This window comes from Podarcis bocagei, assembly GCF_964188305.1.
Source record: "Podarcis bocagei genome assembly, chromosome: 15".
In the NCBI taxonomy this organism is placed as follows: domain Eukaryota; kingdom Metazoa; phylum Chordata; class Lepidosauria; order Squamata; family Lacertidae; genus Podarcis; species Podarcis bocagei.
In genome coordinates this window covers 33,504,648-33,519,797 of record NC_138141.1, presented here as the reverse complement: position 1 = coordinate 33,519,797, position 15,150 = coordinate 33,504,648, and the positions used below count along the sequence as shown (strand labels likewise).

General features: G+C 45.7%; 1 protein-coding gene across 3 annotated transcripts in view; it reads right to left on the bottom strand.

Moving 5' to 3' along the window:
- Nucleotides 1-15,150, bottom strand: part of ATP2A3 (ATPase sarcoplasmic/endoplasmic reticulum Ca2+ transporting 3) — an 89,916-nt gene that overhangs the window by 16,838 nt on the left and 57,928 nt on the right. For all 3 annotated transcript variants that reach the window (XM_081172911.1, XM_081172912.1, XM_081172913.1), the window contains 4 exons: nt 8,840-8,928; nt 2,999-3,101; nt 2,120-2,251; nt 1,421-1,546 (listed from right to left, as the gene is read on the bottom strand). In XM_081172911.1, coding sequence (XP_081029037.1) covers nt 1,421-1,546; nt 2,120-2,251; nt 2,999-3,101; nt 8,840-8,928 — 450 coding nt within the window. The remainder of the gene's footprint in view (nt 1-1,420; nt 1,547-2,119; nt 2,252-2,998; nt 3,102-8,839; nt 8,929-15,150) is intronic.

Genomic DNA, 15,150 nt, shown 5'->3' with positions numbered 1-15,150 from the left:
CTCACTGGGAACTCGGCCAATTCCCAGCATTTCCTCTAGGTGGTGCTGCTTTGCCAGTTTTCAAATGCCACATGTTTCGCAGAAGGAGGAAACTTGGACAACGGAGCAGAGTTATGTGGAATACCGGGAACCCTGATTAGGTCACTACAAAACCCAGGAGGAAAGGGGAATCAGAGATGTAGACAGAATAACGCTTGTGCAGAAGCAGCAGAAAACGCTTCTTCACAGAAGAATAATACCATCATGTCATGCGCCTGTTAAATGAAAGGTAAATGAGTAACTAAGAGAATGCCAATTCCCCCGGATTCCAGGTTCACTAAAACCTTTTGTAACCATTGCCAGGATTCAGCCTTGCCCAGAGCTAAAACCTTGGAGGAAAAGCAGCAGAGAGCAGGAGCCCCCAGCAGCCAGTATGGTCAATGGCGAGGGACGATGGGGAGTTTTGAGTCCGCCAATCATGGCTGGACTACTGCAATTGTTTTAGTTTGTTATTACATTATGGGTTGCTGTTTTCTGAGTTTTTGTATTGTAAATGCAGAGAGAAGAAACGCCGTGGTGCATCTGTAATAGTGAAACCGGGTGTCTTCTTCTGCCCCAGCTGCAACAAAACATGTCTCTCTCCCGTATCAGTCTCTATAGCTACAGCAGATGCTGTAACTCTCCAACGGTTCGACTTTACCCCCCACTGGCGCACTCTTCCACTGCGGTATAGAAATTTAATTTTAAAAAATAAGTACCGTATTTTTTGCTCTATAAGACTCACTTTTCCCCTCCTAAAAAGTAAGGGGAATGTGTGTGCGTCTTATGGAGAGAATGCAGGCTGCACAGCTATCCCAGAAGCCAGAATAGCAAGAGGGATTGCTGCTTTCACTGCGTAGTGATCCCTCTTGCTGTTCTGGCTTCTGAGATTCAGATTTTTTTCCTTCTTGTTTTCCTCCTCCAAAAACCAGGTGCGTCTTGTGGTCTGGTGCATCTTATAGAGCGAAAAATACGGTAATTTGGTCTTGATGGGGCTACTATTGTGGTTGGTGTAACTAGGTGGCTTATGGAGACAAACTCCCTCCAGCCTAGGGCACCTTGCTTGCGGGATTTTGAACTGGTATTGGTGTGCAAAGCCCCATGCAGTTTGGGACCAGGACACCTAAAACATTGTCCTCTACACAACCAACCAATCGCTGTGTTCTGCTGGAGAGGGCATCCTGCAGACACCATCCCATCAGAAGGTCTTGTCTGCACAATGTCAGAGCTCGGTGGCATTTAGCATGGCGGCACCTACCTTCTAGAACACCCTCCCAACCCTCAGCAGGAGAACCCCACACTGCAACATTCTGTTGCCGCTCCCCTTTCATTGCCAGCTTGTGAAAGATCAGCATTCTGAGGCCACCAAGTGGAGCAAAGCTCTCTGCCCATGCGCCGGTACCTTGACGAAGAGCTTGCTGCCAGAAGAGTTGTGGTTGGTCGGCACCGGCGTGCAGTAAACCGACATGGATTTGCGGTCGCGGGAAAATTCAAGGGTGCACTCCTTCTTCATCAGCTGCTTGATCACCTGAAGAGGGAGGAGGTAAGAAAGGATGGAGGAGTTGAACCTTAAAACTTCAGCAAGGTGAATTCCCTTCAACGGGACATCCCACCTCAAAAAGGCTATGGAGAAGGTTCAGAAAAAAAGCAGAGAAGCTCAACACCAAGATTTCTAGAAAATTCCTAGTATCAGGGTCCTACTGTTGTGTGTTTTTTGTGGGGGTCAGTCTGGATGATACCTGTGGGCCCCTTACTAAAGGCATCTGCTGTGCAGGCACATTATCCTCAATCCAATTAAATATTACCAGTGCTGGAGAAAGCCTCAGATTTACTCTGGTTGACCCTTGGTGCTTTCAATTTAATTGAATAAGCATAATGCCATTTCCTCACAAACCTCATCATTCTAGTCTTCAGATTCCCAGCTGCCTATAGATGAACCCAGATGAACTTTGAAGTTCTCCCATGGGCTGCTTGTGGCTCAAGGGAGGGAGGTTGTTCACCCCCCAGTGTAGGCAGCAAGCCTAGGTTACCCTGATCTTCTCCTCTCTGGCTGCCCCAGCTGAGCACAAGGAAGCGGAAGGAAAATTAACGTCTTACGCACTGTATTGCATGCGTTGGCCCTCTCAACTTTGGAGAGGCTGCTGGTATCCGTGTCGAAAACGTTCATCTTCTCCACTAGGCATGTTAAGGCTGTTTCTGTGGCTTCGCCCACCTTTTCGTAGACTTTCTTGGACTGTTAACAGGAAGGAAAAAGGGGGGGGGGGAAACAGTGAGCAGAAAAGAAAGATGCAATATAGTTCTCATAGAACCCATTGCTGTGGGTTTTCTGGAAATATGTGTTTCTTCCTTCTTTTAATAAACTTTTATTAACACTTGCCACAATGCAAAGGAAGACAATGTGTGTTTCTGAACATCACTCGCTCTCAGTCCAGATTACCTCACAGGGTTGTTGTGAGGATAAAATGGGAGCTCCTTGGAAACGTGGGGGATATGAATGTGATAAATATTAAAGACTACAGTGGTACCTCAGGTTAAGTACTTAATTCGTTCTGGAGGTCCATTCTTAACCTGAAACTGTTCTTAACCTGAAGCACCACTTTAGCTAATGGGGCCTCCTGCTGCTGTCGCGCCGCCGAAGCACGATTTCTGTTCTCATCCTGAAGCAAAGTTTTTAACCTGAAGCACTATTTCTGGGTTAGCGGAGTCTGTAACCTGAAGCGTATGTAACCTGAAGCATATGTAACCTGAGGTACCAATGTATTATAATTATTATTTTCTAGAAAGGAAAATAACAGTAAGAAAAAATTCAGTGCCCCAAATTACAAATATTTTATTTCATAAAATTTATATACCACTTGATTGTAACAAACAAACCTCAAAACAGTTTACAAAAATATAACAATATTTTTATTTTTTAAAAAACCTATTGAAAACATTCAAAATCATTATAATAAACAAACTGGTTTCAAGCACAACCCACCTCATTGTAATCTAGGGAGGAGTCGTTGCAAAGGGCACAAATTGTGGCGAGTTCCACCAGGCCGTCATACTGTCCACAACGAACAGGCCTATCATTCTTGAAGCTGCCATTTAAAAGTGGAGGGATATTGTCATTATTAACTATCGTTATGTATTGTTGTTATCACACAAATACCTTTACTGGCATTACAAGTTACAAGTTCAAATCACTGGGATAAATTTAAAAGGGACAGGAGTTATTGTACTGTTGTTATTGTTATTGGTATACCTGCAAGACTCAGGGCAGTCCACAAGATAAAATCACAATATAAAAGCACAAAATACATAATAAAAATAAAAGCAAGAGCAACCCAATAATCCCCCCTCCCCAACACATTTTAAAAGGGCATAGGATGTCAAATCAACCAAAGGCCTGGTTCAGGGGTCTGCAACCTTTAAGACAAAAAGAGCCACTTGGACCTGTTTCCAAAGAAAAAAACCTCGTCATTATAAAAATAACATTTTGTCACTTTTTTTATTATTTCTTTGTTTGACCCCTCAGAATTACTCCTCCTCATAGAAATAAACGTTAAGTTAACAAGTTACCTTTTTGTGTGTGTGTGTTCTTCACTCCCCTTCAATGCAGTGACCAGCGTACATGCCCCTTACAACGTAGCGGGCGGGCGGGAAGGTGACGTCGGGACGGTGCGTGACTAACGCATGCACTGCCCCCATGCGACATCACAGCCAGAACAGTGCCCGCCACAGTGGGGAGTGTCGGGGCGCACAATGCGCCTCCTCCCCTCGCTAGTATCCGCCCCGGAGCCGCAGCAAAGGTGTAAAAGAGCCACATGCGGCTCCGGAGCCACGGGTTGCAGACCCCTGGCCTGGTTAAAGAGGAACGTTTTTGCCTGGTGCCTAAAGGTGTAAACAGCATCCCACAAATGGGGAGCCACTGCAAAAAAGGCCGGTTATCATATTGCTGCCCCCTGCCTTCTTGTGGAAGAGGCCCATGAAGAAGGGCCTCAGAATATGATCTCAGGGTCCGGGCAGGTTCATATGGAGAGAGGCGTTCCTTGAGGTATTGTGGTATTATATCTTTGCTCATCGCCTTTAACGAAGCGTCACCAAACAACTTACGAAACAATTGAAATACAGAATGACCTCTCAAACACTGATAATCCTTAACCCAGAATAGAATGTAAGCACAGTAAGTGTTCATCCATCAACAAGAATAAAAGGGGATGAACCCTCATTTGAAATCAAAACAAACCGGGACTGTTTGCACCAGGAGATAATGAACAAAAGGATGGAAGCATTTGCTTATTTGTTTTTATTATTTATCTGTCTCTGGGATTTCTGTCCTGACCTGCTATATAAATAACACAGTCCAGTGGTTCACAAACTTTTCCCTCCCCTGGACTGCTTGAAAATTGCAGAGGGTCTTGACAGACGGCTTAGCAATTTTTCTGCCCCTTGTAGCAATTGCAATTTTAAATAAAATTGTTTTTTATTAGCGTTCCATAAAACTGACTAAAACCAGTGAGGGGACAGAGGTCTGCAGGATTATTGGGGGGGGGGGGCGAGTCATGACTTGTTACCATGAGATGATATTGTTTAAATATATTGTACAGACGAGGTCTCTAAGGCTTTGTTGCTGAGGCAACATTCTGGAACATTCTAGGGGGCAACCAGCAATTTGGAGTGCTGGTCACCTCACGATTCCGCTCGCCTCGCCTCAAAAAGGATATTACAGAGTTGGAAAACAGAGACTAAAATGATTAAGGGGATGCAGAGACTCCCCTATGTGGAAAGATTTGTGACTTTCCTGTGTAAGGGATCGTCCACACTTCTGCCTGGGTCCCATGCATGGGTCTGAGTGGTTTTGCCTTTGCCTTGCTGCTTTCCCTCAGAAAACCCACAATTTTGCAATAAACTCGATTGCCATTTGTTCCAATTCCGCGCCAAAGATTGGGTTTCCTCGGAGGAAAGCGGTAGGGCAAAAGGAAGTGTAGATAAGCCCTAAGAGATGGCAGGATAGAAGTTTATAAAATTATGTGGGACACAGGGAAAGTGCATAGAGAATGGTTTTCCTCCCTCTCTCACTATAACTTGGGGACGTCCGATGTTGGAAGATTCAGGACAGAGGAAAGAAAGGACTTCTTCACATAACACCTAGTTAAACTACAGAACTCACTCCCACAGGAGGCAGTGATGGCCACCAACTTAGATGGCTTTAAAAGGGGATGGTTACTATGGCGATGCTTTGCCTCCAGAGTCATAATGCTTCTGAATCCCAGTTGCTGGAAACCACAGGATGTCCTGTTTGCAGGTTTCCCAGAAAAGGCATCTGGTCAGACCATGTGAGAACAGGATGCTGGACTAGATGGGCCTCCGCTGGCCTGATCCTGCAGGCGCCCTTAGGTTCTTAACTTGCTCCAGCTTGTGCCTCATATGGAGCTGTCTGTCCTGAACGTCTTTCCTGAAATGGAACAGGCAGCTTCGTATGCAGTGCCAGGCTGTTGACCACTCAGAAATACTGAAAACGGACTTTGCACGTTCTCAGAGGCTCTCCTCCCACGAAGCTGCCCTACACTAAGCCTCGACTTTGGTCCATCTACTTCAGTACTGTCTGTTTTGACTGGCAATGGGGTCTTCGGCAGAGGTCCTTCCTGCCTGCTACTACCTCAAGCTTGTTTTAACTGGAGGGGTGCTGACAGCCCCAGAAGCAGAGTCCTTCCCAAATCCCAGGCTGAGAGCTGCCCACCCCCCCATCCAGACTGCTCAAATTAGACCCTGAGCCTGCCCGATTAAATCCCTGTGGAAAAGCCATTTTTGGAAGGCCGGAAGGAGGCCTTCTGTCAACGAGCTGTTTCGAACGGAGTGACAAATTGTACCCTTTCATGAGACATTAGCAAATGTCTTGGACTAAGCACAGCTGTGATGGAAAAGTTCTTTGCTAATTAAGGGATCATTAGAGTCGGAGGGAGGGGGAGAAAAAAGTTTATATATCGAAGAGGAGAAGGGAATTAACACACCCTTACACTCAAATAATTCTAGATCTCATGCCAGGGTTTTGTTTTTGCTGAAACTCCATAGGAATGTGGAAAAAAGAGCAGAGTATTTTAGCTTCCTTTTTTGTTTGTTTTTAATCTGTACTGGTAAGTTTCTAGAACGTGTGGCCACAGGATCTGCTTGAAAGTTTTCTGGCTGCTGAAAATTTAGAAGCCGGAGGAGCCAAATAAAATTTACACTGGTGCAGGTGAGTGCTCCGCTCAGCTCTTCAGCCTGCAAGACCAGAGTTTCAAAAATATTACAGGGTAGAGAAATAAGGTCTAGAAATGTACATATTAAGTGAAGTACACAAATGCTGAGATTCTCTGCTCTTTTTTTGCATTGACATTCACACTTCTCCAAATTCTGCAGTGCAGTTCAACAACAACAACAAATGAGGGGAAAGTGTATACAGAAAATTGTATGCAACAGCTAGGGAGAATATGTATGTATCAAGCAAGACTGCATACAAATATTAGGAGAAATATCCTTGAAATTGTATATGAATTTTTGTGCTGATACAGAAATGGGTGCAAACTGAAGTTTGGAGAATAAGGAAATGGAGAGAAACCAATCCCTATGAGGTCTGTCCCTCCCCAAGTATAATTTGCCACTCTTTACATGGTGGATCCTGCTTGTGCAACCCTTGGATGCAAGACATGGATCCCCACAGATCCCAGAGCTAAACCTGCAGCTCTTCTCCCTTGCTCTGCTTAGGCTCCACCCATTCCAAAGCAATTTGCTGTACATTCTTCCAAGTGGAGCTTTATTCCACTTGCTGTTTCCCATGGATGCGCCTCTTAAAATAGCCCAAGATTCAAAACTGGATTAAAAAGTGACTTGACCCTGGTGATTTACAGCCTCATGAACTCCACCATGAATTCCGACTGGTTTGGAGCAGGATCTGAGCAGCTTACATGCCCCTAATGGCACCACTGCAGTGCTCCATGGCAAAACTAAATTCAAATAAATTAAAATGTGGAACCCAAAGGTCGTATCCAATGTCAGTCATACTCATACCCCAGAGAAATTAATGGTTTTATGTTAGTCATAGGAGTTGACTTCTTTGGAAGGTTTTTGGACTCCCCTTCATTGGAGACTTTCCAACAGAGGTGGGATTCATCGGATGTGATTCCTGCATTGCAGGGGATTGGACTAGATGACCCTCTGGGTCCCTTCCAACTCTATAATTGTACAATTCTATGTCTATTATTGTCAATGGGTCTACTTTGAGCGTGACAACCACTGGATAGAATGCAGAATTTTTAAGTGAACATGGTTATATGAGGACCAAATCAGGGATATTGTTTTTCAAAAACCAGCCATAGAAAATCTAGCGCTCAAACCCAGAAGGCCTTAAAAGAAATATCTTCGACTTACAGAATAAAGATGTCTGGCAATTGGCTATCCCTGAGAAGATAGCTCATAACTTGAAAGCAATTAAAGGAACAAAACGAAAAGAAAAACAGAGAAATTTGACGCAGTAGAGTAGAGTGGTCATTCTTTCAAAATGAAACAGGTCTTAAAAGATAAACTTTACAAAGCATCTTTGCAGATATGGCTATCCTGAACAGCACAGCTTGAAATATAGCCTTCCCTAGGAACAATTATCCATGATGGATTTTAAAAAGGAAAAAAAAACTTTTTTGCTGTGCCCGATACATTATATGATGGAGATTTGGATAATTTGAATGGGTTAATAAGAATAATTTATGTTAATGTGCTATATGATATCTGTTATGGGGGTGAGGATGCTGTGTTATATATTTGCTACTATATTTTTTTAAAAAAACCAGGAGATTTTATATAAAATAAAGGAAAAGATGGCAATGAAAGGGCAGGAATAGTTAGATCAGAGCCGTGCGGATAGTTAGATCAGAGGTGTGGCACAGGAAGAGAGGGGGTTTAAACCAAGGACAGAAAACCTCCAGGTGTTATTGGATAGTAACTCTCCGCAGGCCCTAAGCCAGCCTCAAAAATTGCCCCCATCCAGCTTCCTTTTTTAAAGAAAAAAATCATGGAACTCCCCTTTAACAGCTTGTTAGATCATAGAGATTTTAATGTTTTAAGTAAGGGTAGAATAAGCCTCATGTGCCCCCTTTGTGAAGGATGAAACCCAGACCATCTGGAAATCAATGCACATGGCAGAACTGGCAATTGGTTATTTTGTGTGTGTGTGTGTGGTAGGTGGGTTTTATTGGAAGATGGCGGCTGGAAAGTTCCGGAAAACCAAAGCAAACAGAAGAGGCGTTTTGCAAGATTCACAGAAGGGATCTTCCTGTTCTCTCTCCACGCCACATGGCACATCCTGGGGCTAAAGAATAAATTTAATGCTGGGTGTCCCCAACAATGCCAGCCCAGAGCTGCAATTTTAATTTCATGCATTTAAAACGTTTTTAACCTTGCTTTTCAAATTTGTAGAAATTTCGGAGGAGGATTACAATCTACTAGGCCTTTTGGAAAGTTGTTTGTTCACTATGCACTTGGGACGCCTCTTAAGATATTGAAATCAAATAAGGCATGATGGTTTCTGAGATCAAGGAGCAGGTTTTCATCTATGTTCAGACACAATTGGACAGCATTTTGAATCAAGATGGCAGAATGAACCTTCCAATACTGCTTCGATTTTTTGGTTTCTTAGATTTCCTGAGCAAAACCAAGTGCAATGCTGCTAGTAAATAAATTAAATTAAAATTAAATATCTAATTAAATATACCCTGGTTGGCATTCCTTTCTGAGCCTGCCTCTAGATAACTTTGCTAGCTCTCTACTTGATAAATAAAGCCAAAGAAAAGTGTCAAGTGCTTACATTTGTCCCTCCGGTGTGTATGTAGACCCGGAGATGGTGAACTCATGCAGGCTGCAATGGATTCCTTCTATCTTCTCAACAATGAACATCTGCAATAAAGGCAGAGAGAGGGAGAGAGGGAAAGGTGAGCAATGGAAAGAATCCCACACGGCTGAGTAATAATTTTTCAAAATGTAGTAATGCTCCCATTCTCCCCGTTTGTTCAATTATACCTGGCCTTCCTGCCAAAAAGCGCATTTTATACACAATCCACTGAAACAGGCTAACAAACGACACAAAAGGAAACAGGGTTGGGGAGGGTAGAAGGGGGAAAGCAAACTTAAGTGGTGATTATTAAACTGTATTTGTTGCAATTCAAACATTGCTCTGTGGCAATGTGGAAAATGAAGCAATAGACAATCCCTCAGGGCTTCTTGGAGCACCACGATCACAGCAAGGCAAGTTCTGCAGGGTCCGCCGACAGAGGAGGAGGCCCTAAGGGACACTTTGCTCAGAGCACCATCAAAGCTAGAGCAGGTCTTACTTCTGGTGCAGGCATGTTCAAAGGCATGTTTCCGAATTTTTATTTTTATTTTGGTTCAGACATCTCACCAAACCATGACTGCCACAAGTTATGGTGTATAAAGTTCTCTTCGCCATTTTAAGCTCACAACACCTTTTGCGGTAGGTTAGGTTGAGAGCGAGAGACGGACTGTCACATCACCAGGTCACACAGCTCTGTAGCTGAGTGGGGACTAGAACCCAGCTCTCCCCAGTCTTAGTCTAGCACTCTAGCCAGGGCCAGCTCACCTATTAGCTCTGGTGAGGCAGCCACCTCAGGCAGCAGGCTGGGGACAGCTGGGAGGGGTAGCAGATCTGGGTCCCTGAGAAGTGTGTCACTCCCTGCCTCCTGCATTTGTTGCCTGTGGCCTCTGCCTCACAATGTCCTCTCTTGGCCTTTTTTCTTCAGCGCACCAGGGCTTCCTCAGGTTTCTTCCAGTCGCCTCAGGCGGAAGAGGCAGGGGGAAGGCAGCGACGGTGGGGGGGGGGGAGGAGGGCACAGTGGCATACCATGGGGGAAGCCACAAGGGCAATTGCCCCAGGAGCAAAATTGTTTGGGGGCACAAAATTTCAACTCCTGGTGCTGCCTCAATACAGCTACATGCTTCCGTCGCTGGACTCCATTGGAAATGGCTTCTCCTTGAGAATTGGGAAGTAGACTCTCCAGCCAACAGAATTTCTCTTCTTTTCTTATCTCTACGGCTGTGATCTCCCGGGTGACATGGACGCCATTGGGCATTTCAATGCGCATGCGTACTCCATTTCCCTCCCTCCGCACGGCCCCGGGCACTGGCAACCCATGCTGCACCACTGAATGGGCACCATATTCTATTTTGCCTCAGGTGGCAAAATGTCTTCTTCATCTACCACTACGCTGCTTCTTACCACTACGCTAGTTCAACTCTCTCACCTTATGTGCACTAAACATTCCTGACAGTGAAGAACTACGGGTTTCAGAATCATTAGTTCTGCTCCGGCAAACATTTCCGCTGGAGCCGAATGGAGAGGATCGAGGGAGGAATTCAGCAGAGGGACAATTTGGTGAGCAGCTTCACTAATTAATGGGAAGTGCAGCTTGGCGTTCCGGTCCATGTGCACAACACTTCAGCCAAGCAAATTTACGGGGGTTTCAGAAAGCCCATGGTATCTACAGAACACCCCCACCTCACCCCACGCCAGATGAGCAAGAGACACTGCTATGATTTATGAGAATGAAGAGGATATCAGAGGATATCCACAAAGGCAGCACGGGTTGCCAACGTTTCTCTTTTAGCTATGCTCCTGTGCTTTGAAGCAGCGCATGCAAGAAAAACGATGGGTGTCAGGAGCTCCTATGATCCATGTGAGGCTGCCTCATGTGGTGATCCTTTGGATCGCAGGCAGCAGCTTCTCAGCCAAGGACCCTCAGGCCCTAGACCAGGGGTCTGCAACCCACGGCTCCGGAGCCACATGTGGCTCTTTTACACCTTTGCCGCGGCTCCGGGGCGGATACTAGCGAGGGGAGGAGGCGCATTGTGCGCCCCGACACTCCCCACTGTGGCAGGCACTGTACTGGCTGTGACGTCGCATGGGGGCAGTGCGTGCGTTAGTCACGCACCGTCCTGACGTCACCTTCCCAGCCGCTGTCAGATCGGAGGGCAGCGGCGCGCATGCTTTAAATGTCGCAATGGTTTTGCGGCTCCCAGGTTTTTTTTCCTTTGGAAACGGGTCCAAGTGGCTCTTTTTGTCTTAAAGGTTGCAGACCCCTGCGGGACTGAGTTGGCCCTTGCAGGTATTTTCTTTTCACACAGACACACACCCCACTGTTAAGAGAACCACACATACCACCTCGAGCTCCTTGGAGGAAAGCTGGTAAATAACTCTTTTTATTATTAATAATATTTTATTGGGAGAATTTCAGTTGAAAGAAAGAAAGAAAGAAAGAAAGAAAGAAAGAAAGAAAGAAAGAAAGAAAGAAAGAAAGAAAGAAAGAAAGAAAAGAATCAAGGAATCAAGGAAGGAAGGAAGGTGGGGGGGGATCTTGTTTTTTCATGAGAGATCTCGGCGGCCATTTTGAGTGCAAGATACATGCTTAAGCGTCGCCACCCGTTGTGAAGAAATCCCACCCTCCAGAAATCAAATAGGGAACAAAGCCCTCAGCTCTTTGTGTTTCAAAGAAAGGGCTGAGAATATACCATTTCAACTGTATCTAACTTCATTTTCTAAAATTAGGCAATGGAGAATAAACAGCAAGCCTTGCAGGAACTCTATCTTCCGTGGGCAGAGGGAAAAGCTCATTAAAAACAGCTGAATTCCCCCCTACCTTTTTGTCCAAAATATCTGTTAGAGATGGAAATTTATAAGGGCCAAGCTCACATGGTTAATTTCTGATTTGGGTGTGTGTAGAACATTACTATGCTTTTCAGGTCTTTTCATGAGCACTGCAAGTAGGTCCACCAGATTCAAAGGAATACACCCAAGAATGGACACCTGAGGGGTCTCAGAGGGCAGGAATGGCCAGTGGTTGGGACAGAAAAGCCTGATCTCATTCTTCCAATGCATGCTGGGAGTGGGCAAGATGGATACAGAGACCAAGTGAGGCGCCTCAGAGGGATTTTTGGCTCATCGGCCCCTGGGCCTATTTGCCTGTGATTTGGCAGGCTTCAACTACTCTGGAGGGGTAAGTAGCCTGCAAATTTCATCCACTTCTGTCAAAAGGTGTGGAGGAAAGGTTAGAGAGTTCTTTTGTTTCTCACTAGTAAACTGGAAGGTCAGAGAAACCCTGAGTCAAACTGAGGAGTGGATCACAGCAGCACTGAATTGGGGACCATACCAACTTTTGTGGTCAGTGCACACACATCCTTGTAAATAAAACACAGGAAGCAGAATCTGGTCATGGAGGAGTGGACTGTACCACGTGTAGACTTTGACTGGGGGAATACATTCTTTTTTTATGAAGCAAAATAATTAGATCTATCAAGGAGAAAGAACCTACCTCAGGATATTCCCTAATTTTTTGGTTGCAGGATATGAATCACGTAGGGGGAGCATTCAATAAGCAATTCCCCACACATAGCTGGCTATGAGAAAGTAAAAACAGCAACAACCCTCTTCTACCCAATTCTTCTGAATGAGCTGGCGCCGACCAGATGAGAACAAAATGAAGAAAAAAGAAAAAAAAGTAAGATGAAAATAAAAACGAGCTCTTGTGAGTTGTATACATTTGAGTCTTCTCAGCCCCCAAATTCCTGGTTACTTCCTCCTGGCTTTTGTTCAGTGTAACTGGACTGTCAACACTGCTGAAACCTGGTTAATGTACCAGAACATACCTGGCCTGGAGGATGCATTTTGGGGAAGATGACAGATTGAGCAAAGGGGGGGGGGCTGAGTTGCAGCAGACAAAACCAGCTTGCAATTTCATTTCATTTTTTAAAGTAACCCTTTTTGAGAGAGAGAGAGAGAGAGAGAGAGAGAGAGAGAGAGAGAGACCGAGAAGCAGCACAGAGACATCCAGGGAAGACCCAAACAGATCTGTATTCTCTGAGCACATTCAACTGTGTCATGAGGACTGTTCACACATTACATCCTGTGCGCTTGTGTGTACAGCTGCCTGAACGTTTGTAGAGTTTGGGTTTGATATCCCGGCTCTATCACTGCCCTAAAGAGTGCCTGGTGTGCTCTGGTCCATGGGGTCACGAAGAGTCGGACACGACTAAACGACTAAACAACAACAAGGAGTCTCAAAGCGGCTACCAATCTCCTTTCCCTTCCTCCCCCACAACAAACACTCTGTGAGGTGAGTGGGGCTGAGAGACTTCAAAGAAGTGTGACTGGCCCAAGGTCACCCAGCAGCTGCATGTGGAGGTGCGGGGAAGCGAACCCGGTTCCTCAGATTACGAGTCCACCGCTCTTAACCAATACACCACACTGGCTCTCTGTACATACGGTATCTTTGGGTATGTAAAAGCACAAAGAGAGCCCTGCTGGATCAGGCCAATGTCCCATCTAATCCAACATCCTGTTCTCACAGTGACCAACCATGCCTGTAAGAAACCAGCAAGCAGGACCCGTGCCCAAGAAGCCTCTCCCCTCCTGCTGCTTCTGGCAGCTGATATCTGTCCTAAATCTTCCAACATTCAGCTTTATGGGGTGGCCACGACTTCCAGTGGCTCTGTAGCTTGACAGTACAAGATTGGAAAGTCGGCATGCCCTAACCGAAGCCACACCTGTCTTGTTCTTGGACAGCTGCGAGAAAAGACCTTGAGTCGGTTCCTCCAGATGAGTGAGCTTTTTTGGTCCTTTGCCAGTGGAGTTTTCCATCTTTTTGACGCAGCTGTTAGCTTGCATCCTTAAGCCTTTTAAAGTAAATGGGGCTTTGTGGAACTGGCTGCCCTCCAGCCCCTTTCAGACTGGCTTGAGGAGGATTGAGCGCTTGCCCGTCCGGTTTGGGGATTAGCCCCCTGCTATTTCTGCTCGGGTGTTTACATTCGTCCTGGAAAGATGTTCTTTTTATTAAAAAAAAAAAAGCACACACAAAATGTGCACAGAGCAGGATACCTGCTGGATCTCTCGCCGCTGAACTCTTGAGCCCTGCCTTCGGTTGCGTTGGCCACCAAATGCTTTGTAACGAGGAGAGGGAGAGGAATGCGGAGCTCGGTTGCCATGGGATACGGCGTTGCCTTTCTGAATGCCACAGGCCAAATCCTGAATCCTTCATCTAAAAATGCCCAGGCTGGTACATGAAATGGCCAGAAAGTCAGGAGAAGATCCGTAGCTCAGTGTCGGAGCATCTTCTTTGCATACAGAAGATCCCAGGTTCAATTCCTGGCACCTCCTGGTAGGGATGGGAATGCCCCCTGTCTGAAACCTTGGCGCGTCAGTGTAGATCAGGCACCCCCAAACTCGGCCCTCCGGATGTTTTGGGACTACAACTCCCATCATCCCTAGCTAACAGGACCAGTGGTCAGGGATGATGGGAATTGTAGTCCCAAAACATCTGGAGGGCCGAGTTTGGGGGTGCCTGGTGTAGACAACGCTCAGCCATATTCCTGTGTCTTTAAAAAGAGACTTAATCCATAGATGGGTACATGCCATACCCCTGGGAACCTCATCTCTGCTGAATTTTCTGCCAGCCAGCGGGATTTTGTAGTCTACATCCCTCTCTGCTTAGATCTAGGGATTCAGGTCCGACCTGAAGCCTCCAGCTTTGCCCGACCCCCTTCAGGTGGCAAGTGGCAGGCTTGAATCTTCAAGTGGGCAAAAGTCCCTTTAACAACAACAATTTAAAAAAATTAAGAAGACTGTGCATGTGGCTTGATAACCATAAGACCCCAGAAGCCACAAGTGGTACACCTCTGCCCTAGGACCTAAATCTCTGAGTGAGGGGAAGATGCATCTAATCTCTAGCCTGCATGCATATAAATGCAAAATGCATGTACACTAAGGTTCCACGCAGCACCCAGGCAGCCATTTCACACCCTGCAGATGCTGAGAGAACTGGGGTGCCACAAGCACCTCTCGATTCTTATCAGGGAAATGTTGGAAGGCCTTACTGCCAGAGCCACCTGAGAATGCTGAAGGGCTTCGATTTCTGTGGACAGACCAGATCCACATCTCCCTGGCTAATGTGAAGATCGGAACATAATTATCTTTCAGATTTCACACTTCTCCGAATTTCGCCACATAGTTCTTGGCTCAAAACATTTGCATTTAAAAATAAAATAAAATCCATGGGTTAGAACAGAATGCATTAAGAAATGTGTACAATGAGGGGGGAAATCCACATGGGAACC